Here is a 25,968-nt window from a genome sequence, read left to right on the forward strand (position 1 = left end):
CTAAGCCCGGGCACCACGCCAAGGTTTCTCAAGTAGCCCGAGACCTAACACTCTCCTACCTGAGCCGTTTGGGCAATACCAGGAGCCAGTGGGCAAATTACAGGAGCATCAGGCCGACTCACAAACAGCTCACCTAGTTACCTCCAGCATGTAGCCATGCTTGCAATGGGAGGAGGGAGGAGTCTGCGAGTCCCACTCAAGACTGGCTGATATGTCCCAGGCTTTACAGGTGCACCTAGATGTGGCCTGTAAATGGAAAACAGGCACATTTAAATTGGAGTTTATACACCTCCAGGATTCTATATATACAAACTAAGAAGACAGGTTGGTGTTCGCAGGAGGTGCTCAAACCCACATGCAGTTGTGCATATATATAGGGGAGCAAATCCTGCACTTGTGGCCCGTTGCTAATGGCAATCCCCAGCAAAATGCATACGGTGGAGGATGCCCGCGGCGAACCACAAGTACCACAATAGACATCCTACACAAGGTAACAAGTGCGGATGTGATAATTGTTGACATAAGGTAAAAAGTGCGGATGGTTCTCAGCTGACATCAGGATGGTTATCAGAAAGGTCATTGCAGGTAACGACTGGGGCAGAAGAGGATAGCAGGTACTGTAGTCAAGTCCCATATATTAGACATGTAGGGCTGGCACTCTCCCCTACTTTATCATGGACACTCCAGCCGGCATAACAAGTACAATATAAACAGTGTACATGAGAATAAGACCCTTCTCAGGGTGATTGTCATATCAAAGATCATTTTGACCATTCTTCACTTAATCTTTTATATGGCTAATCATAATACTTTTACCTTTTATCATGGCTGGCAATAAACCACTCTTCCCTGGCTGAATGTGACTACTACATAGCCTTTTACATAGCTTTTATCTCGACAACAGTGGTTTTCAGCTTCATCAAAACACTTTTCTGAGGATGCATAGATTGTCAACATCATCCACAACACAAACAGCATTACAGGTGGATTTTCTACACCTTCTACAAAGACATTACTTTACAATGACATTTCCTCACTAGCAAAGATCAATGATGACTTGCGCTGTCAGTGCCAGGCCATATCCAGTTTGTGATGCCAAATTGCAGTGGCCTCGAACCGTATCCTGTTTGTAATGTCAAATTGCAGTGGCTAGGTTTGGGGTGGCCCTAATGCTACACTGGGTCCCTCGGACACCATGAAGGTGTGACCATGTGTTGCTGCTCTCCAGAAGGTATGGTAAGGCATGGTGCCCCCCAATGGGAAAAAGGTATAAATAGTCAGGGTCTGCAGTAAATCAGTACCCTGGCCAAGTGGCCCATGGTCTGTGGCTCAGTCGCCCTTTGAGATGGGGAAACAGCTCTCATTGTCTGAACACTGTTTGTATAGATTAAATTAAATTATCTGGACTGAAATTCTGCTGTTTGGCCACAATATGTCGCTGTTTCCAAAACACAGCTAACAGACTGCATATACAGTAAGGTCCATAAATATTGGGACATCGACACAATTGTAACATTTTTGGCTCTATACACAACCACAATGGATATGAAATGAAACGAACAAGATGTGCTTTAACTGCAGACTGTCAGATTTAATTTCAGGGTATTTACATCCAAATCAGGTGAACGGTGTAGGAATTACAACAGTTTGCATATGTGCCTCCCACTTGTTAAGGAACCAAAAGTAATGGGAAAATTGGCTTCTCAGCTGTCCCATGGCCAGGTGTGTGTTATTCACTCATTATCCCAATTACAATGAGCAGATAAAAGGTCCAAAGTTCATTTCAAGTGTGCTATTTGCATTTGGAATCTGTTGCTGTCAACTCTCAAGATGAGATCCAAAGAGCTGTCACTATCAGTGAAGCAAGCCATCATTAGGCTAAAAAAAACAAAAAACATCAGAGAGATAGCAAAAACATTAGGCGTGGCCAAAACAACTTTTTGGAACATTCTTAAAAATAAGGAACGCACCGGTGAGCTCAGCAACGGTGAGCTCAGCAACACCAAAAGACCCGGAAGACCACGGAAAACAACTGTGGTGGATGACCGAATATTCTTTCCCTGGTGAAGAAAACACCCTTCACAACAGTTGGCCAGATCAAGAACACTCTCCAGGAGGTAGGTGTATGTGTGTCAAAGTCAACAATCAAGAAAATACTTCACCAGAGTGAATACAGAGGGTTCACAACAAGATGTAAACCATTGGTGAGCCTCAAAAATAGGAAGGCCAGATTAGAGTTTGCCAAACGACAGCTAAAAAAGCCTTCACAGTTCTGGAACATCATTTTATGGACAGATGAGACCAAGATCAACTTGTACCAGAGTGATGGGAAGAGAAGAGTATGGAGAAGGAAAGGAACTGCTCATGATCCTAAGCATACCACCTCATCAGTGAAGCATGGTGGTGGTAGTGTCATGGCGTGGGCATGTATGGCTGCCAATGGAACTGGTTCTCTTGTATTTATTGATGATGTGACTGCTGACAAAAGCATCAGGATGAATTCTGAAGTGTTTCGGGCAATATTATCTGCTCATAATTAGCCAAATGCTTCAGAACTCATTGGACGGCGCTTCACAGTGCAGATGGACAATGACCCAAAGCATACTGCAAAAGCAACCAAAGAGTTTTTTAAGAGAAAGAAGTGGAATGTTATGCAATGGCCAAGTCAATCACCGGACCTGAATCCGATTTTTACTTGCTGAAGACAAAACTGAAGGGAAAATGCCCCAAGAACAAAAAGGAACTGAATACAGTTGCAGTAGATGCCTGGCAGAGCATCACCAGGGATGAAACCCAGTGTCTGGTGATGTCTATGCGTTCCAGACTTTAGGCTGTAATTCATTGATAAGGATTTTCAACCAAGTGTTAAAAAGTGAATGTTTGATTTATGATTATTATTCTGTCTCATTACTTTTGGTTCCTTAACAAGTGGGAGGCACATATGCAAACTGTTGTAATTCCTACATCGTTCACCTAATTTGGATGTAAATACCCTAATTAAAGCTGACAGTCTGCAGTTAAAGCACATCTAGTTAATTTCATTTCAAATCCATTGTGGTGGTGTATAGAGCCAAAAATGTTAGAATTGTGTCGATGTCCTAATATTTATGGACCTGACTGTATTTTGATATTCATGAGAGGTGGAGTTTCAGAGCCTGGAGAAGAAAAGGAAACAGCCATCTTAGAGGAAGCTGAGACTGAGGAACTGTGTTAACAGAGAATCCGACGGCATCCAGGTGTGAGAGCATCCCTCAGTGACCAGAGCTGTAGCTAAGTGAATCTGATCGTGTACAAGACACTGATCCTGTCCAGAGGAACGAGGATTGCTTCCAGGAACGCTGATGAGAGCTGAGGCGCAAAGGTACATGAACGGCGGTACCGCATGCTTGTTGGAGAGGCAATTGTTCTGTTCAGAGTCACCAGTGGATGCATAGCAGACTCGGGTCGGTAAGATCGTTCACGCACCTCATTACAGTGTTGGTGCCTAGAGACTGAGACCAGGCCTGTAGGTAGTTAGTTAGGGTCTCTGTTTGTGTCAGGCCACAAGTGTTACTACTGTTCATTGCAAGGACTCCATAACTTAAAGTGACATTTCACATTGGAGAGCTGATAAAATTCCCACAAACTCAAGCCAGGCTGGCGTGGCTACAGGACCAGTTATGGGAGGGGGAATACTGTAGAGCTTTATAGGATTGTAAGCTGTTGTGCTGCACCGCAGGCTAGCCCGTACCACACAACCATACAGTGGTTCTTGTTTTTTTAGGGTAATAACAGGTAAGGTGTGGCAGTTTAGTTTTGCCCGCCAGTAGGTAAATTACTGCACTTTCCTCCTGTATCCATCGGAGGGCGCCGTGCTGTGCAGCACAAGGGTCTCAGCCTTTGGGCTGGGTGTATGTAAATTTATTATATGTTCTCAGCATTTGTGGATGTGTTTATTGCCACATTTAAGTAAAATTCTGTTTTGGCAAAAGCTGGTGTTGAGGTTGCTTTCCTTGTTCGTGACGTCACTGTATCCTGGGGAGCCCACCCCGGTACACAGCTTACAACCCAGCTGGCTCCCTGGTCACTGGGCTGGTAACCCCAGTTCTGTAGCTCAGCATACCCAGCTCAGCATCTTCTTGTCATTCGTGCAAGCATAGCCTAAACTCGAGAAGCATAGCCTAAACAGATACAATATTGCAATTTTATCTATCATAGACTTGTATAGAGTTTCAATCCAAGTATAAGGGAATGACTAAGCAGCTTTTTCAGACATAAACAAGTGTTCAGACAAAACAAATGTCAGTTTTTTTCCTCCAAATCCTTGCATAGGTAGAAAGATAAGTCTCTCCCATAGTGTTCAATAAAACCCTCATATGTAAAGGGCCATGGTTACATACCATACCACGTACCCCAGTTAAAACAGCAACCTAAAATGTAAATGTAGTGTTTGCCATTCAACGGATATACTGTACATTGTGAAGAGGTTTTCACTGATACTTACTGTATGTGACAAAGAGATACAGCATGGGTTGTCTTGAGAAAGACCTGGAAAGTCCAGAGCATTCAATAGAAAAAAACTACATTATTCAGTATTAGGATACTTGAAATTGCTGTAGGGGTTTTATGTTGTTGTTGTTGTTGTAGTGTTGGTTTTAGTGTAACTTTGATTCTAATACTTATTTAACAATTCCACAACATATTTTCTAATTGTAATCAGCTTTTTATCAAAAGAAACACTGATGGTACCCAAAATAAAATTGACATCTAGCACTGCATTGCCTGACCCTTTAAGGACCCTTAATGGGTGATTGAGGACAAGACAAGGGGACAGGGTTTTCTGATATAATTGCTGCACAAGGACCATTCGGTAGGATGCAAAAGTTATTCCTGAACGGTGTCCAAAACTATTTAAAGACTTAGTCGAGTGCCTGACTTGCCAAAGTGTTGTGCAGCTGTGATACACTATGTGCTCTCTCTTGCCATTTTTACAAAGCCAACACAAATGTTTGAGGAGACACATTTACAGTATCTGTTCTCAGATGTCTATTCTATAAAAGACAAAAGTATCATATATTTCCTTCCTTGTCCAGGGGAATGCCAAGCTTATCTTGCAAACATTTTCATTCAAATACAGTACATTGGAATTTGCAATATTAGGAAGATTAAAGGGGTTCTGCACTTTGTTTAAACTGATGATCTATCCTCTGGATAGATCATCAGAATCTGATCGGCGGGGGTCCGACACCCGGGACCCCCGCCGATCAGCTGTTTGAGAAGGCAGTGCCGCTCCAGCAGCGCTGCGGCCTTCTCACTGTTTACCGCTGGACCAGTGACGTCACGCCTAGTATCAACTGGCCTGGACGGGGCTAAGCTCCATTCAAGTGAACACAGTTTAGCCCCACCCAGGCCAGTGATGCTAGTCGTGACGTCACTGGGCCAGTGGTAAACAGTGAGAAGGCCGCGGCGCTGCTGGAGCGCCGCTGCCTTCTCAAACAGCTGATCGGCGGGGGTCCCGGGTGTCGGACCCCCGCCGATCAGAAGCTGATGATCTATCCAGAGGATAGATCATCAGTTTAAACAAAGTGCAGAACCCCTTTAATGCAGACAGCCTATTCTTAACAATGTATTGTTTATGTGTCCCTGTGTGCGCCCTAGCAGGTCTATTTGCTCAGAATCAAATATTACAATCTTTAGTACAGATGAATTTTAAGAAAAGCAAATCAACCCTACTTTTTTAACTGGCTCGGAGTGCCTTAAAATATATATTATTTTAAGTCATACTCACCACACCAAATCATTGGCTAAGACTACTTTCACATATGCGTTTTTGCTGTCCGGTTGTGAGATCTGGCATGGGATCTCAAAACCACAGCAAAACGCATCCGTTTGAATAATACAACTAGCTGCATCCATTCAGAACAGATCCAGTTGTATTATATCGAAAATTAGCTTGCTGGATCCGACACTAAAACCAATGTAAGTCAATGGGCGCCAGATTCAATTTTTTGATGTCCAAAGAAAACTGATCTGGCACCATTGACTTATATGGTTTTTGGTGCCAGATCTGGCATGTTCAGTTTCCCATGCCGCACTCGATAACGCTGCTTGCAGCGGTTTAATGTTCGGCATGGGAACGCAACAAACCAGAATAGAATGCATTCTGGTGCATTCCTTTCTGGTTTGTTCAGTTTTGTCCCCATTGACAATGAATGGGGACAAAACGGAAGCGTTTTCCTCCGGTTTTGAGGTTTAAACATGAGCTAAGCAAGTAATTGGAAAAAATGGGCCTCATATTACTCCTACAACAGTCACTACTACTCAAATGTCTGGTGAGCAACCATAATCTGTCACAATGTCTGTAATTCACACGGCGGGTGCAGGATGTCATTATCCCTCTACTGCAACAGGGCCTGAGAATGCTGTATGCTGATCACCTTGCTGTATGCAAGAATGGGGGGGTGGGGGTTGTCAAACCCCTCCACTTGGCTGGACCTGTAAAGGGAAGATTGCTTACCTGTTTCCGGTGCTCCCCGCTGCTTCTCCTCCAGACCTGCAATACTGCACCGGGCTCCCTCACTGTAAACATCCAGTTTGACATAGCAGAAGCTGATCACTGTCCATGAAGGTGACTGGCTCCCCTCACGTCATGACAAATGGTCACAGGACACAAGGGGATCTCGTCCAGTGATTGGCTGTGGCAATTTCAAACCAGATGGTTACTGTGGGGGAGCCCAGGGGAGCACTGCAGGCCAGGAAAAGGAGCGGGGAGCCAGTGCCAGGAAGCAGGTAAATAATCTTACCTTTACAGGTCCAGCCAAGTGGGAGGTTTTCCAGCATCCCCCCTATTCTTGTACAACCCCTTTAAGCATACTGGGTGAGTCACATTAGATAGCAGAGTATAAAATAACATTACAGTGCAGTAGATTACCAAACAATATCAGATACCCCTGTCCACTGGGGTACTGCATGTTCAGGAGCACCCTTGCAGTGTTAAATTTGGGCCGCCCAGACGTATAAAGTCAGGGGTCAGCCTACAAGTAGTCAGATTTTTTTGCACAAGTAAGCCCCGAAAGTTTTAAAAGCCCTGTTTTGTGACTTTTTGGGGCCAGAATTCTTGGGCTTGAAAATGACCCCCACCCCTCATCCAAAGCACCTTAAGTTTTAAAGTGGCATTCTAATCTTACACATATTTGGCATACCAACACAACTTTTTTCCCATTATGTCCTGAACTCCTTGTCTGGTACTGTAGTAATGTTGATTAGCAGGACTAGATGTGATCCATATAGTATTCCCCAAAGTATACTGTATGCAGGATCCTGTAAAAAAAATAATGGATCCTGCTCCATCTGTTAGTATCCATTTAAGCCATTTCTGTCTGAGATCTGTTTTTTTAGACGAAAAAAGTACTGCATGCAGGACTTTTTTTCCCCCCTATTTAAAAAAACTGATCTCTGGCGGAAAAGGTTCAAACGTATGCCAACTAATGGAACAGGATCTGTTTTTTACAGGATCCTATTTTTTTCTTCTTCTGTTCTTCTGATGGATCAGAAGAACAGAAAACGAAACAGTGATGTGAAGTCCCCCTTATATTGCTTCCCTTTTAATCACCTGTGTATATATTTATAACATTTATATTTTGCATGAGTTTATTGCACTGTGTTTTGATGGGTGGCAGTTGTTCCAATTGGTAGCTACCATTGGCTTCTAGTGGTAGTTGCAACATGGTGGCGAGGAGCTGTAGGTGCCATGTTGCTGTAATAGGCTATCAATGCAGGGCTTCATCACTGGAGAACACTGTAATGTCTTATGACTCAGTAGGGCTGAGATTTGCATTGCACATTTGGCGACTGTGCTAGTTCCACATTACTGAGCAGGTCCAGAACACTACAAGGCTTGAGGGGAAATTTTAGTTAGCAAGGGAATCCAGGACCAATTTATAGAGACTACAGGTTTTTAGGGAACCACTTTGAGTCAGAGGCATAGATTGGTGGAGCAATTGTGCTGAGCAAGGTCATGTAGGAGGGCGGCCCAATAAAGGCTGATAGAGACTGTTGATTTATTGCCTTGGGTGCTGAGTAAAGAAGATAGAGACATTTAGGGAAGGAGCCTCCCCATCACTTATATGCAGTGAGAAGAACTGTGTAAAATTGACACATCCATCTTCACAGTGAAAGAAGATAAGGTGTGGATGCTTGTAAGTATAATGACCCACAGAAAGCACTAGGACCAACTTTTAAAGTGACTTGTAATTTACAGTAGACTTTGCTTGTGAAACCACCAATATTTCAGCTTGTGGTTACTACTAAGATTTGCTTCTCTTTGTTGACTTATTTATCCGTTTACTGTGTCGTTCTTCATTGTGGAACTATCGTTGACCTTGCTGGGTGCTCGTATAGCGTCAAAGACATTTTACTGTATACGGAGGGATAGCGGTATATGCATGCGTACATACTGTACAGTATATGGAGAAAAGTATTAGGACATGCCTGTCATTACCACAATACCCAGCCATGAAGTCTGACTTTACAGATATTTGGGTGTGAGAGTGGGTCATTCTAAAGAGCCTAATGAATTTGAGTGCCATACTGTAATAAGATGCCACCATTTCAACAACATGATATTCCTTCCCTCCTAGATACTGCATGATCAACTGTGTGTAACTCCAGCATTCTGTGCAAACCACGGCCACTGGAACGTCTGTGGCACAACCACTGGAGTAGTGCTGCTTTGTCCACTCCATGCAGGTTGTGGCCTGCTTCTTTCCTGCAGTGCCTCGCTCTACCTTAAAGGCCCGCTGGCTCATTCTGTCTCTTAAAGCGCAAGCGCGCACAACTTAATTTTCCCCAGCCTATGGCTGTCCACCTCAGGGAATTTAAGACACCTTCCGCTGTGAGAACATGCCAGAGCAATAGAATACCTAGCTTGCCAGATGGCGCAATAGGTGCGCTGTTATACTGTCTCACTATTGCACTCGACTTCTGCCTGGCTACTCCAAAATCTTGTAGAAAACCTTCCCAGACAAGTGGAAGCTGTTTTAGCTGCAAAAGAGGAACCAACTCCATATTACTGCCTATGGATTTAAAATGGGATGTCATAAAAAATTCCTGTAGGTGGAATGTCTCAGTGTTCTTGGCAGGTTTGGCCAACAATACTCTAATGTGTATGCAGGACTTTAGGTCATCTGGTCTGGTCTACAGTCTGTATTTATCTAGGCATTTGTATGTATTTATTTAATAGTTTGTATGGGGTCTGAATTAATTGTGGGGTCTGGCCATTTTTAGGGTCTGGTGTCTGAATACATTTTTTTGTCTATATTAGTTTAAAGGGCTTCTGTGACCCCCAAAACACATTTTTCATTTTTGTGTTTGTTAAAATCCTTATTGAACGACTATTCCCTATATAGGGCTCTTACCTTTGTCTGTGGCTTTGTTTCATTAAAAATCGATCTTTTAAAATATGCAAATGACTTCACTACCAGCAAGTAGGGCGTCTACTTACTGGTAGCCGCTGCAAAAAAACGCCCCCTTCTCCTGTTGATTGACAGGGCCAGCGAGCGCTCTCCTCCTCCGGCTGGCCCTGTCAGCATTTCAAATCCCGCGCCTGTGCTCGCCTTCTGAGCACTCCCTCAGTGCGCCTGCGCCGATGACGTCACCGAAAGAGAAGACGTCATCGGCGCAGGCACTCTGAGGGAGTTCTGAGGAGGCGAGCCTCCTTCTCTCAGAGCCGAATGAAGACAGGCGCGGGATTTGAAATGCTGACAGGGCCAGCCGGAGGAGGAGAGCGCTCGCTGGCCCTGTCAATCAACAGGAGGAGGGGGCGTTTTTTTGCGGCGGCTACCAGCAAGTAGACGCCCTACTTGCTGGTAGTGAAGTCATTTGCATATTTTAAAAGATCGATTTTTAAGGAAACAAAGCCACAGACAAAGGTAAGATCCCTATATAGGGAATAGTCGTTCAATAAGGATTTTCACAAAGCCCAAAAATGAAAAATGTGTTTTGGGGGTGACAGAAGCCCTTTAAGTAGTCTGATCTGAGGTCTGTTTTTTTGAAGGGGTCTGGAGCCTGTGTTTATTTGGGAGTTTGGGTTTTTGTCTGTATTCATGTCAAGGTATGGTTTGGATTCTGATTTCATTTGTAGTCTGGTATCTGTATGAGTGTAGGGGTATGATTTGAGGTGTCAGTTTATTTAGGCTTGAGATTTAGGGTCCATTCACACGTCCGTAGTGTATTGCGGATCCACAAATCGTGGATCGGCAATATACCCGGCCGGCACCCCCCATAGAACTGCCTATTCTTGTCCGCAATTGCGGAAGTTCGGGGCCGCGGCACGGAAATACGGATGCGGACAGCATCTTTTATATCCCTATAGAGAATTAATGGGTCCGCACCCGTTCCGCAAAATTGCGGACCCATTTGCGGACGTGTGAATGGAGCCTTACAATGAGATTTAAAATCATTTTGTGCTCTGATTACTTGTTTTTTGTTCTTCTGCCCCCAATGTATATTTTTCACTTATGTGGCTGATAATGTGTGTGGTATCATTTTTGCTATATATTTTATCCCTTTACAGTGATACATTTGGTAAAATATGTTAAACATATAACGCAAGCATCTTATCAACTGTATACACCAATGCGGTCCGCAGCTGCAAGCAGCAGGACATGTTTTATGCGCGGTCAAACACATGTAAATCATGTGCAGTCATCACAACTTTAAGCCAGGTCTTTGTCATTGACTTCTATTGGGAAATGAGATGCTGCATCATGACGGTATCACGATTGCGCCATGTGGTCGTACTCTTATATAGAGAGGAAGAGCCTTTCTACAGTGAGTTCAGCTGGCTGCAGCATTGTCCACCTGCATCTCTCTCTACATCGTATTAGAAGTAGAGAAGGAGGCTTTATCCCAGGTGAATAGATACAACTGTTCAAGTTGCAGGAAGCAGCTGCATTGAGCTGCCTAGAATCCTAGGGTACAACCACACATGGCAGGTACGTCAGAAGTACAGTAGCTGTTCTGCCTGATCCTCATGTAAATCCTTGCGGAAATGCTACAGGTTTTCTGAAGATTTTAATCTCTGCTTTGCAAATGCTGTAATCCACCATAGACATGCTGTGGAATTAAAATCCATACCAAAGGTCAAGTTATGTGCAGATGTTATTGCTGCTACTGTAAGTGCTGTGGATTTTCCACACACAAATCCACAGTGGAAAATCTGCATTGCTTACATCACATGCGGATGCACACTTAGTATCCAGCATGCTGCATCGGTGCCTCCTACACAGGCTTGGACTGGCCCACAGGGGTACAGGTGAATCTGGGCCCTTGAGCAAGGTGGGTCCCCTGTATCCCACCCCCTGCATAAGTGGCACATACCACAATAGACTGACTGCACTACATACAGATAAGCAGTTTACAGCATCTCAACCAGATTAAGTTCATATAAAAAAAACTTGGTAGATTATTTAAGAAACTCCCCAGTTTATTATTCTAGACACGATCAGAGCTGAGATGACTTGTAGGCATAGAGGCAGGCCAGCCAGTATCTCTTTTCCTCAGGACTCACCTTCTCAAAGTCACTGCAAGGACCTCCATAATTAGTCATCTTGTAACATCTTGCTGCAGTCGGCTGCTGTGTAAACAAATAATATTTGAATGTATCCATATGGTGAGCCCCTAAAATAAATGTTACTGGTGGGCCCTAGGCATCCCAACCCAACATTGCTCCTAACCTCCTAAGTGAAGTGTGGACTTGAGAAATCAATGCTTTACCTAATGACTTGTGAGGTCCCATTCTTTACCCAAGCTTGTCAGAGAGTATTACCACTGGACCCTGGACATCCCCTTCCTCTCCACACATACATTGTAGGTCAGTGCAATAGTCACACTGCAGTCATGTGATTCAGGTACATTAGGTTGGTTGTGTTTGGAGATGTAGCCTATATACAGTGGGTATATGAGCAGAAATTTTGCATGCTGTGCTATGAATGCCACTGTTAGGACCTCCCTCTATCATCTGCCATCCACTTCTGTTCCATTGTTCCTGGATTTTGTTTTCCGAATTTTGGAAATAGCACAGTCAGCCTTTATTACAGTAAGTCCACCATGCTAGCAGATGACAACAAACTCTGAGAGGAGTGTATCTGGTGTATTCTAGGTTCACTCTGTCTTTAAATGCAAGACATTAAGAAACTATACCTTTCCAAAGGACATGTTGGCAGACCGGATGAGCGGTACACTATCTAGGAAGCATGGTAGTAAGGACTGTAACTCTTCCCTGGTACATAAACATGCTAAAGAACACCACCAAGTCTCAAAAAGAAAGGGATTAGAGCACATTCCCAAAATCACTCACGATTGTCAACCCACTTCCACAAAAAGAAAAACATTTATGGATACACGACTCCCTATATGATTATTTATTTCCTATTGTTTTTGGAGCCCAAAATATTCAACAGCACTGTACAGAGACTGGCATCACTCACATCATATATTTATATAATTTCTACAGGTTTATGCAACAGTGAATATAATTTTGTGAAAGTCTTATAAGAGACTTCTGTGCCTTCTAATTCTGAAAATCTTTGTCTAGATAATAACGTGAAACACACAGTCCCTCTGATATCTGAGAGGCAAGTGTCAGTGAGGGTATTTCAGCAAGGTCCCGCAGCCTGTCTCTTAGAATTCAAGATAGCAGTTCACTGAAACATGAGATCAGTTACCAAATATAGTTGACTAGAGAAAGAATGACATGGTCCTGTGGGAACAGATGCAAGGTTCAGGCCACATTCACCTTCTGAGAGCTGTGGGGACAAAGTAATACTTAATGTATAGCGGTGCATCTCTGTCTTTAATTAAACTTGTCTAGAGACCTCTTCTAGGATTTTACGGTAAGTGTTACCTTCTTATATTCAACTATTGCAAATATAGAGAACATGTGTCATTATTCAGGATAACATGCATTATACTGATAATATCATGTGATGTTCTCTAATAACATTACTGAAATAGACTTGGCAATAACATCTTTCATCTTTCTATATTTGCTCCTGCAATCCTGTTCAAACTTTTTTATTATCTTTTTAGATTTACCCAGTCAGGGTGGTATTGTTTCACATTTCCCTTTTAACTCAATAGTTAGGAAAAGTTCCATATAGAAATGTACTAAACTGAAGACGTACTATATGGTAGTACTGATATGGCAAGTATTAAATTGTTAGACTGTGCCTACAGTATCTGCTGGCTATGATACCATTATTTAATTTATAAGCAATGCAGCACCATTGAAAAGTTTCTTTATTCTCAAATCTTTATGCCATATGCTTCATAACGTATCATCACAACTTGATGCTGGACAAATAATAGTATGCTCCAAGTGGCAATTTGGATGTGCTACATGGGTATTGTTGTAGTCCATAATTTCCTGAAAGAGTCTTTCTTAGTTGTTATGTTGGACATGTACTCTGACACCAGTGTTGTTTTCTTATTCATACTAGAATTATTCTTCAGGATGGCAAATAGAGCCTTGGATCAAGCTCTGCCAGTTTTAATTAGAAATGTCTACCCCAAAGAGACAAAAACAGATTGCTTGAGCGAAAGCATGTCAGAAGCTTCTTCCCATGACTCTTTCTATGACTCTTTATCAGACTTGCATGGAGAAAGCATTGATGGAAATTTTTCAGAACTCTCTGCGTTCTTAAATCAAGACGAAATGAACAAGAGCCTTGACATTGCACGTGAGGCCTTCTCAAACCCTCATGCTGTGGATCCAAAACAAGGACATGTTTTGAATCCTCAGGCTAAGCAACGTGATAGGTCTTATAAAGAATTAAAATTAAGTAATTCCACATCAGAAGGCAATAGAAGACGGGACAATGGACTTAATAAATCAGGAAGAGCCAGCAAACCAGACCCCTCAAATGTTCGAGGAATGATATCACCATTTCTAACCACTAGTCCAAGCATAATTCGAGCTTTGCAAGCCCAAAAAGCCTCAAAACACCACGGTAAAAGTGGTTTCAACACACTTCCAAAAGCAAGAACAAAAACATTTAACAAGGATATTAATCCACAAAGTGAAATGTGTCAAAAAGCTGCTAATTTTATTGAAGAACTCTCTGCAATATTTAAAGAGACAAATAAAGCAAGAGATAGACGATCAAATGGAGATTCTTCTTCCCCAGATAGTGGCTACCTCTCTCCGAAAAAGGATAACATCAATATCATGAACCCCGCAGTCAATGAAAGTCAAACAGAAAAACAAGAGGAAAAATCAATAGATGCAAGACGTACTGAGGATAAAACAGAAAAAGTAGAATATGAACCTAAGCAAACTGAAGAAGAGAGCAGACCTAGCCAGCCTACTAAATCTTACTCTCCTCCTTCAGCTGCTCGATTTGTCCAGAAACTGAAAAGTCAAGAGGTAGCTGAGGGGAGTAGAGTCAGGTTAGAATGCAAAGTAATAGGAAACCCCAGCCCAGAAGTAAGGTAAGACACCACTCAATACATCTCTTGTATATGCATGTTGAACTTGAAACAAGAAAATCCCTTTTCAGAATGCTTGAAAAAAAAGACTTTATAGGTTGCATAGCCGTACACCTTCATCACTACAAAAACACGTAATATAGTTTTAGAATACATAGTACACAGTAGTAAGCATGGCTTCACACTGCCTTTGAGGTTATGTTCACAAACTGGATATTTGTTGTGGAATTTGGTGACTGAATTTCTACCAAAATCGGAAACAATGTACAGTGCAATGTAAGTGAATGGAGCTTTGACAAGCCCTTTTTGGAAACGGCTTAAAAAAAATCAGTTGTGTATTCTTCTTCGTACATGCTGTGGCTGTTTATTCTTGCTACAAGCCCTATTGATTAAGGACTACTCTACTGCAATGTAAATCTAAATTAGAGTCTGAATAAAAATCCATGCACTAGTTCCACAGCCTAGTTTTCCTTAATTTAGACGTAGCCTAAAGCCTTATTCACATTTGTTTATTTTAGTCATTATTTTGCATCAGTATTTATAACCTAAAACCAAGAGTGGCTTTAAAATATAGAAGACAAACAAATTTTTTCATAAAACTTATTTTCCACATTACACTCCTGATTTTAGCTTCCACATAACAAGGTAAAATACTGACCAAAATGATGCCCACTGCCTAATACAGTCAGGAGAAAGTACACTCCTTATAATTCTATAGTTTTACGTATCATGGAATAATAAAATAAAAAAATACAACAGATTCCACTATTTCAATATTTCTTCAATAAAACAGAAAGCCAAAATGGAAAAGCCGTGTGCAAAAAAACTAAGTACACCCTGTGAATCAGTAGCTTGTAGAACCACCTTTAGCAGCGATACGTTGATTGAGCTAATTGTGTTCTGTTTGACTTTATGAGTCTCTCACACCTCATTGTGGAGGACTTTTGGCTCACTTTTCTAGACAATGTTGCTTCAGTTCATTGAAGTTTGTGGACATTCATTTATGCACAGCTTTCTTAAAGGGGTTATTTCACTTCAGCAAGTCGCATTTATCATGTAGAGAAAGTTAATACAAGGCACTTACTAATGTATTGTGATTGTCCATATTGCCTCCTTTGCTGGCTAGACTCATTTGTTCCATCACATTATACACTGCTCGTTTCCATGATTACAACCACCCTACAGTCCACCAAAGGTGGTTGTGCTTACACACTACAGGAAACTATGGAAAAATGAGTCAAGCCAGCAAAGGAAGCAATATGGACAATCACAATGCATCAGTAAGTGCCTTGTATTAACGTTCTCTACATGATAAATGCAATTTGTTGAAGTGAGACAACCCCTTTAAGTCTCGCCACACCATTTCAAATGGGTTGAGGTCTTGACTTTGGCATCATTGTCCAATTGCATGTCCCAGTTTTTGGCAAACTTTAGCTATTGGATAGATGGCTTCACATTTGACTCTAGAATACTATAATGTACAGAGAAGTTCATGGTCAAGTCTATTACTACAAGGTGCAAATCAAACCCAAAGTAAGGTGGTATGGTGTGTCTTTTTGCTGATGACACAAAGATTTGTAACAGGGTTGATGTTCCTGGAAGGATATACCAAATGGAAAAGGATTTAGGAAAACTAGTGGAATGGTCAAAAATCTGGCAACTAAAATGTAATGTTGATAAGTGCAAGATAATGCACCTGGGGCGTAAAAACCCAAGAGCAGAATATAAAATCAGTGATACAGTCCTAACCTCAGTATCTGAGGAAATGGATTTAGGGGTCATTATTTCAGAAGACTTAAAGGTAGGCAGACAATGTCATAGAGCAGCAGGAAATGCTAGCAGAATGCTTGGGTGTATAGGGAGAGAAATTACCAGTAGAAAGAGGGAGGTGCTCATGCCGCTCTACAGAGCACTAGTGAGACCTCATTTGGAGTATTGTGCGCAGTACTGGAGACCATATCTCCAGAAGGATATTGATACTTTGGAGAGAGTTCAGAGAAGAGCTACTAAACTGTTACATGGATTGCAGGATAAAACTTACCAGGAAAGATTAAAGGACCTTAACATGTATAGCTTGGAAGAAAGACGAGACAGAGGGGATATGATAGAAACGTTTAAATACATAAAGGGAATCAACAAGGTAAAAGAGAAGAGAATATTTAAAAGAAGAAAAACTGCTACAAGAGGACATAGTTTTAAATTAGAGGGGCAAAGGTTTAAAAGTAATATCATGAAGTATTACTTTACTGAGAGAGTAGTGGATGCATGGAATAGCCTTCCTGCAGAAGTGGTAGCTGCAAATACAGTGGAGGAGTTTAAGCATGCATTGGATAGGCATAAGGCCATCCTTCATATAAGATAAGGCCAGGGGCTATCCATAGTACTCCGTATATTGGGCAGACTAGATGGGCAAAATGGTTCTTATCTGCCGACACATTCTATGTTTCTATGTTAAAGAATCACTCCTCCTCCACCATGCTTGACAGTTGGTATGAGATGTTTGTGCTGATATGCTGTGTTTGGTTTTCGCCAAATATCGTTTAAATATGTTGTTTGTTAAAATGCAACTTGGCAAACCTAAGCTGTGCTGCCATGTTCCTTTAGAAAGAATGGTCTTCTTTTTGGCAACCCTGCCATACTTGAGTATTTTTCTAGTTGGTACTAATATAAACTTGAAAAGTTAACATGCTAACTGAGGTTGGTAGAGTCTTAGATTTTTCTCTTGGACTTTTTGCAATTTTTCTGAGAATTGCATGGTTTGACCTTGGGGTTTATTTACAGGGACATTTATTCCTGGGAAGATTGTTACCTTTTTGGAATGTTTTCCACTGTGAATAATCTTTCTCACTGTAGAATGACTTCAAATTGTTTGGAAATGGCCCCATAACCCTTCCCAGATTGATAGGCTGCAACAATTGCTTCTCTAAGCGATCATTGCTGATGTCTTTCCTCCTTGTGACATTGTGTTAGTACACTTCTGAATGCTTCACACCAGAAAACAACATAAACCTCTGCTTTTATACAGGAGGTCACACTTGCTGATGATCAATTAATCAAGGGTATTTGATTACAGTACTTGGCTGTTACTTGTCTTTTAATTCCTAGGGAAGCAGTAAGGGTTTACTTCATTTTTCACACACAGCTCCTACATGTTGGCCTAGTTTTTGATGAATAAATAATGACACTGTAATTTGCCATGTGTTACTGTTCATCTGAGGTTGTATTTATCTAATTATAATACCTTCTAATGATCACATTTTATTTATTATGTCCTGACATGTAAAACCATAGAATTCAAAGAGGGTGTACTTTGTTTTTCGTATGACTGTGCTTAGGTTGTATTCAAACTTGTGTTATTGTGCACTTAGAGTAAGATCAACTAGTGAAACAATCTTATGTATTATTATTAAACTTAATAGCTTAAGTGGGTGGCAGAGCCATAAAACACAATGGGAGAAATGTAGCAATTTTAGAAGTTAGTTTTTTTGAGTGTGTGTTAGTCAGATTTATCCAATGTAGAATGTTATTTGATAAATTTGGTGCATCTTTAGGCTTCACATGTGACTCAATTGACTCATGTGACTGATATTTTTGCTGAAATGCTGCTGTTTAACTGCAGTTGCATTGGAAAGGGGGTAATGCACAATGAAAATCCATGGTATAAATTGACATGCTGCCGATTTAAAATATGCACCATGGATCGATTTCTGCTGCAGTTTTTTTCTGCCACTTGTGAATATGAATTGCAAAAACCTTATTCACTTTGCTGGTACTATACAACACTGCAAATTTGCACCGCGAAAATCCACGACAGCAAATCTGCAACTAAACAGTTAGGTGTGAACCCAGCCTTAAACATATCCTTGTTGTCTAGAGATGTTACTCCAGTTTTTCCTACTCCCCTCGACTGTAATTAGATTGAACCTTTTCTACAACTTTTTAAAAAGTTGCAGTTGATAAATGTGCAGTGAAACTAATTAACATACATGGACACACCCACTTTCTGCCCACTTTTTAAGTGGTGTAAAAATCCAATATGTAGCAACATGTTAGCACAAATACGCCCAGAAAGTCACAAATCCCTATTTTGCAGAAAAGTGCGGAGTTTGATAAATTGCTCCCAACATATCCAGCCATTTGCTAGTGCAACACTAGCAAGAATTAGTATGCACAGTAAAACTGTATACACGCCCATATATCTAAATGTGTAATAAATATTTTTATTAGTTAATAACCAGCAACATGGTAAAAATGATCGCAACTTAGTAAAAATGCATTGCAAAAGATGACTTTATATCCAAAGTGGATGGTAATAATATTCAATAATATTTAATATTATCACCCCTAGTGGGGGAATTAGGGCTCATGCACACGACCGTTGACTGTTTTGCTGTCTGCAAATTGTGGATCTGCAAAACACGGATACAGGTCATATACATTCCACATTTTGCAGAACGGAACGTCCAGCCCATAATAGAACAGTCCTATCCTTGTCCGTAATGTGGACAATAGTAGGACAATGTTCTATTATGATGGGAGTGATGGGGAAAAAACACAATATTTCTAGGTATGATGCAATACCTAGAAAAAAAAACACCAATTTTTGTTAAAGGTAATAATACCAATTTTGTTGGGACATTGTGATCATAACTAGTGTTAATTATCACACCCTAGGCCCACTGGCTTTTTCAAGCAAATATCCCCAAGGCCTGTTGCAGATTGCAAACCGCGATTCGGCAAAACATAGGCACTGGCTGTGTGCACTTCACATCGCGGACCCATTGACCGTCATGTGCATGAGGCCTAACTCTGTTCCTTCTACATTCTGCATCTTTCTCTATTTGAAGCCAGTTGGGTTAAATCACAGAAGAATAAAAAACAAATAGGGTATATAGCATTTTAATAAAATACAAGCCCTGAAAGCTCAAGTGTTTTATGGTGGTTTCACAAGATGCAGTCTTTGTGGCCATTTTTGGTGTCGTTTTTGAGCCAAAGCCAGAATTAGCTTCATGAGGAAGTGGAAATGTAGAGGAAGGAATTATACTTCTCTTCCTGCTGGATATAGTCCTGGATTTTACTCAAAACCTGCATGAAAAACTGCGGTGGTGTTTTTTTTTCTGCAGCACTGAAAACTCCAAGTCTGAATCTAGCTGGCACAACAATGTCCATCTTGTGCTACAGGTCAAACCTGGTGTAGAGGTTGTCTATATTTCAGAAAATTTTGTAGCATAATGCCAGGTTTACACTGCTGTAATATGGGTGTATTTTTACAGACATAACATCCGGACTAGTTGTGGTTTTATTGAACCAAACTTAATTCAGAAAATTATTTTACAGTGACCTAAGTTTACTACAGAGTGTAGGTTAATTAACATAGTAACCTAGGTTATAAGGCTAAAAAAGACATCTGTCCATACAGTTCATCCTGTTATCGTGCAAGTTGATCCAGAGGAAGGCAAAAAAAACTCATGAGGTAGAAGCCAATATTTCTCATTTTAGGGAAAAAATTCCTTCCATACTCAAATCAGACCAAATACCTGGATCAACGACCTCTCCATAAATTTTGTATCTATAACCTATAATATTATTACACTCCATACAGGGGCGTAGCTACAGGGGAAGCAGGGGAAGTGACCACTTTGGGGCCCGAACTTGGAGGGTCCACCCAAGAGGAGAACTAAAAGATTTTGTCAGGGCCATCTCAACAGTTCTATACAATGACATTATATATACAGTGACAGTATATACAGTGACATGACATATAGTATATATATGTAGGAAATGGACAGAGCGACTGCTTGGCCTTGTCTAAGAGAGCGATCGTGACTAGCCACAAGAGTGGGGGTTGCACAAGAGGAGGGGGTTGCGAAAATGGTCAAAAAATTTCTGTGGGGCCCAGTCATTTCTAGTTATATCACTGATTCCATAAATACATCCAGGCCCCTCTTGAACTCCTTTAGTGAATTCAGGCAGAGAGTTCCACAGTCTCACTGCTCTTACCTTAAAGAGTCCTCTTCTATGTTTGTGTACAAAGCTTCTTTCCTCCAGACGCAGAGGATGTCCCCTCGTCACAGTCACAGTCCTGGGGATAAATAGATGATGGGATAGATCTCTGTACTGACCCCTGATATATTTATACATAGTAATTAGATCTCCCCTTAGTCATCTTTTTTCTAAAGTGAATAACCCTAATTTTGATAATCTTTCAGGGTACTGTAGTCCACCCATTCCAGTTCTTACTTTAGTTGCCCTCCTCTGAACTCTCTCCAACTCTGCTATGTCTGCCTTTTAAAAAAAGATGCTGCAGACATTGCTCAAAATAATGTTTTTTTACACAATCTACTGTATATATCTGACAATGAATTATATTGTTATTTTCATCAATTAAAATAAAAAAGGTAAAAGGATTTTCTTTAAGAAAACACTTATGTGCAAAGGGCCCATTCTTGCTCAGGTTGGGTACAGGTTTTATTAAAGGGGTTTTTCAAGAGTTTTTTACATGGCCTACTGCAAGAGCTGTGCCCTCTCAAACAGCTGATCGGCAGGTGCAAGCACATGCTTTCAAACTCTATTCAAAGGAATGGATCTGATTTTCAGTTGCAGAACTTCTACAACAAAATTTGTCTTGTGTGAAGGCATGCTTAGGTTTATGAATGAATGAGTCCTGTGTTATATTGCTGTTTTTCATGTTCTAGCACAAGAACAGTGTCATATCATGCCGAAATATCAAACTAACAGAATAATTTATAATTATTACAGAATTATATATAAAATAAGGGCCTTTACATTCAACATAACACTTGTCTTTAGCAGTTATCAGTTGCAAAAAGACCCCAAAATTGCCCCACTCCGGGCCTGTCATAGCTGTGGCAGGATTCCTGACCTGTCGTAGCAGTTGTAGGACTCCTGACCTGTCGTAGCTGTGGCAGAACTCCTGACCAGGGCCGATGCAAGGATTTTTGCCAACACAAGCGAAGCTACATTTTGGTGCCCCCCCCTCGCAGCTCACCTGGCCCTGGTCCCGTCTGCAGCAGCTGGCTTCTCCTCTGTGTGGTCCTGGTTAGGGATGAGCGAACCCGAACTGTATAGTTCGGGTTCGTACCGAATTTTGGGGTGTCCGTGACACGGACCCGAACCCGAACATTTTCGTAAAAGTCCGGGTTCGAGTTCGGTGTTCGGCTCTTTCTTGCCGCTTTTTGAAAGGCTGCAAAGCAGCCAATCAACAAGCGTCATACTACTTGCCCCAAGAGGCCATCACAGCCATGCCGACTATTGGCATGGCTGTGATTGGCCAGTGCAGCATGTGACCCAGCCTCTATTTAAGCTGGAGTCACGTAGCGCCGCACGTCACTTTGCTATGATCAGTATAGGGAGAGGTTGCAGCTGCGACGTTAGGGCGAGATTAGGCAGATTAACTCCTCCAAAAGACTTCATTCTGTGATCGATCTGCAGCTGTGGATCATTGAAGTGCTATTATTGACTTGCTCACTTTTTTGAGGCTGCCCAGAGCGTTTTTTTAGATCACTTTTTTTCTGGGGTGATCGGCGGCCATTTTGTGACTTGTGGTGCGCCAGCACGAGCTATCACCAAGTGTATTTAACCATCGATAGTGTGGTTATTTTGTGCTATATCCTACATCAGCTGCAGGCTGAGCCTGTGTCACCGAAGTGCATTTAACCATCAACAGTCTGGTTATTTTTTGGCCATATACTACATCAGCTGCAGGCTGAGCCTGTGTCACCCAAGTGCATTTAACCATCAACAGTCTGATTATTTTTTGGCCATATACTACATCAGCTGCAGGCTGAGCCTGTGTCACCCAAGTGTATTTAACCATCGATAGTGTGGTTATCTTGTGCTATATCCTACATCAGCTGCAGGCTGAGCCTGTGTCACCCAAGTGCATTTAACCATCAACAGTCTGATTATTTTTTGGCCATATACTACATCTGTTGCAGGCTGAGCCTGTGTCACCCAAGTGCATTTAACCATCAACAGTCTGATTATTTTTTGGCCATATACTACATCTGGTGCAGGCTGAGCCTGTGTCACCCAAGTGCATTTAACCATCAACAGTGTGGTTATTTTTTGGCCATATATTACATCAGGGGCAAGTTGAGCCTGTCACCCAGCGCCTAAAAAATAGACCTGACATTTCTATTCAACCAAATCTGTACTGTTTTAGCTGGTCAAGTTATTTGTATTGACCGTAAAAGCACACTTTTTTTTCTGGGTTGAAAAAGCATTCCCAAGTTTGCCATTCTCAAAATAACTAGTTTCTGGTATTTGAGGCCTACTTGAAATCTATCCCAAAAAGAAAATCTTACATTGAAGGTATTGATAGTGTCATTCAGAAAAACCTAAGACACACGCTAGCGTGCTGATAGAAGTGTGATTCTGTGATTAAACCTATACCTGTCACACAGCGCAAAAAAAAACAGGTCTCACATCTCTATTCAACCAAATCTGCACTGTTTTAGCTGGTCAAGTTATTTGTAGTGACCGTAAAAGCAGACTTTTTGTTCTGGGTTGAAAAAGCATTCCCAAATTTGCCATTCTCAAAATAACTAGTTTCTGGTATTTGAGGCCTACTTGAAATCTATCCCAAAAAGAATATCTTACATTGAAGCTAGTGATAGTGTCATTCAGAAAAACCTAAGACACACGCTAGCGTGCTGATAGAAATCTGATTCTGTGATTAAACCTATACCTGTCACACAGCGCAAAAAATAAACAGGCCTCACATCTCTATTTAACCATTTAACCAAATCTCTACTGTTTTAGCTGGTCAAGTTATTTGTAGTGACCGTAAAAGCAGACTTTTTTTTCTGGGTTGAAAAACCATTCCCAAATTTGCCATTCTCAAAATTGTGGTGAACGGGAACAATGAGGAAAACATCTAATAAGGGACGCGGACGTGGACATGGTCGTGGTGGTGTTAGTGGACCCTCTGGTGCTGGGAGAGGACGTGGCCATTCTGCCACAGCCACACGTCCTAGTGAACCAACTACCTCAGGTCCCAGTAGCCAGCAGAATTTACAGCGATATTTGGTGGGGCCCAATGCCGTTCTAAGGATGGTAAGGCCTGAGCAGGTGCAGGCATTAGTCAATTGGGTGGCCGACAGTGGATCCAGCACGTTTACATTATCTCCCACCCAGTCTTCTGCAGAAAGCGCACAGATGGCGCATGAAAACCAAGCCCATCGGTCTGTCACATCACCCCCATGCATATCAGGGAAACTGTCTGAGCCTCAAGTTATGCAGCAGTCTCTTATGCTGTTTGAAGACTCTGCTGCCAGGGTTTCCCAAGGGCATCCACCTAGCCCTTCCCCAGGGGTGGAAGAGATAGAATGCACTAACGCACAACCACTTATTTTTCCTGATGATGAGGACATGGGAATACCACCTCAGCACGTCTCTGATGATGACGAAACACAGGTGCCAACTGCTGCGTCTTTCTGCAGTGTGCAGACTGAACAGGAGGTCAGGGATCAAGACTGGGTGGAAGACGATGCAGGGGACGATGAGGTCCTAGACCCCACATGGAATGAAGGTCGTGCCACTGACTTTCACAGTTCGGAGGAAGAGGCAGTGGTGAGACCGAGCCAACAGCGTAGCAAAAGAGGGAGCAGTGGGCAAAATCAGAACACCCGCCGCCATGAGACTCCGCCTGCTACTGACCGCCGCCATCTGGGACCGAGCACCCCAAAGGCAGCTTCAAGGAGTTCCCTGGCATGGCACTTCTTCAAACAATGTGCTGACGACAAGACCCGAGTGGTTTGCACGCTGTGCCAACAGAGCCTGAAGCGAGGCATTAACGTTCTGAACCTTAGCACAACCTGCATGACCAGGCACCTGCATGCAAAGCATGAACTGCAGTGGAGTAAACACCTTAAAAACAAAGAAGTCACTCAGGCTCCCCCTGCTACCTCTTCTGCTGCTGCTGCCTCGGCCTCTTCTGCTGCTGCCGCCGCCTCGGCCTCTTCCTCCGCCTCTGGAGGAACGTTGGCACCTGCCGCCCAGCAAACATGGGATGTACCACCAACACCACCACCTGCGTCACCAAGCATCTCAACCATGTCACACAGCAGCGTTCAGCTCTCCATCTCACAAACATTTGAGAGAAAGCGTAAATTCCAACCTAGCCACCCTCGATCCCTGGCCCTGAATGCCAGCATTTCTAAACTACTGGCCTATGAAATGCTGTCATTTAGGCTGGTGGACACACACAGCTTCAAACAGCTCATGTCACTTGCTGTCCCACAGTATGTTGTTCCCAGCCGCCACTACTTCTCCAAGAGAGCCGTGCCTTCCCTGCACAAACAAGTGTCCGATAAAATCAAGTGGGCACTGCGCAACGCCATCTGTGGCAAGGTCCACCTAACCACAGATACGTGGACCAGTAAGCACGGCCAGGGACGCTATATCTCCCTAACTGCACACTGGGTAAATGTAGTGGCGGCTGGGCCCCAGGCGGAGAGCTGTTTGGCGCACGTCCTTCCACCGCCAAGGATCGCAGGGCAACATTCTTTGCCTCCTGTCTCCTCCTCCTCCTACTCAGATTCCTCCTCCTCTTCTTCCACCTGCTCATCCAGTCAGCCACACACCTTCACCACCAACTTCAGCACAGCACGGGGTAAACGTCAGCAGGCCATTCTGAAACTCATATGTTTGGGGGACAGGCCCCACACCGCACAGGAGTTGTGGCGGGGTATAGAACAACAGACCGACGAGTGGTTGCTGCCGGTGAGCCTCAAGCCCGGCCTGGTGGTGTGCGATAATGGGCGAAATCTCGTTGCAGCTCTGGGACTAGCCGGTTTGACGCACATCCCTTGCCTGGCGCATGTGCTGAATTTGGTGGTGCAGAAGTTCATTCGCAACTACCCCGACATGTCAGAGCTGCTGCATAAAGTGCGGGCCGTCTGTTCGCGCTTCCGGCGTTCACACCCTGCCGCTGCTCGCCTGTCTGCGCTACAGCGTAACTTCGGCCTTCCCGCTCACCGCCTCATATGCGACGTACCCACCAGGTGGAACTCCACCTTGCATATGCTGGACAGACTGTGTGAGCAGTAGCAGGCCATAGTGGAGTTTCAGCTGCAGCACGCACGGGTCAGTCGCACTGTGGATCAGACACACTTCACCACCAATGACTGGGCCTCCATGCGAGACCTGTGTGCCCTGTTGCGTTGTTTCGAGTACTCCACCAACATGGCCAGTGGCGATGACGCCGTTATCAGCGTTACAATACCACTTCTATGTCTCCTTGAGAAAACACTTAGGGCGATGATGGAAGAGGAGGTGGAAGAGGAGGAAGAGGGGTCATTTTTAGCACTTTCAGGCCAGTCTCTTCGAAGTGACTCAGAGGGAGGTTTTTTGCAACACCAGAGGCCAGGCACAAATGTGGCCAGACAGGGCCCACTACTGGAGGACGAGGAGGACGAGGATGAGGAGGAGGTGGAGGAGGATGAGGATGAAGCATGTTCACAGCGGGGTGGCACCCAA

General features: G+C 42.8%; 1 protein-coding gene and 1 non-coding gene across 3 annotated transcripts in view; one reads left to right on the forward strand and one right to left on the reverse strand.

Moving 5' to 3' along the window:
• Window positions 1–4,980: 4,980 nt before the first annotated feature.
• Window positions 4,981–5,103, reverse strand: LOC120992697. The gene has a single exon (XR_005777086.1). It is a non-coding gene; the product is annotated as a U6atac minor spliceosomal RNA (small nuclear RNA).
• A 7,621-nt stretch (window positions 5,104–12,724) lies between these two features.
• PALLD (palladin, cytoskeletal associated protein) overlaps window positions 12,725–25,968 on the forward strand; it is a 366,817-nt gene continuing 353,573 nt past the window's right edge. For both annotated transcript variants that reach the window (XM_040418647.1, XM_040418648.1), the window contains exons 1-2: window positions 12,725–12,872; window positions 13,479–14,469. In XM_040418647.1, the coding sequence (XP_040274581.1) occupies window positions 13,493–14,469 (977 nt within the window). In that variant the 5' untranslated portion in view covers window positions 12,725–12,872; window positions 13,479–13,492. The remainder of the gene's footprint in view (window positions 12,873–13,478; window positions 14,470–25,968) is intronic.

Source organism: Bufo bufo, chromosome 2 (genome assembly GCF_905171765.1).
Source record: "Bufo bufo chromosome 2, aBufBuf1.1, whole genome shotgun sequence".
NCBI lineage: Eukaryota > Metazoa > Chordata > Amphibia > Anura > Bufonidae > Bufo > Bufo bufo.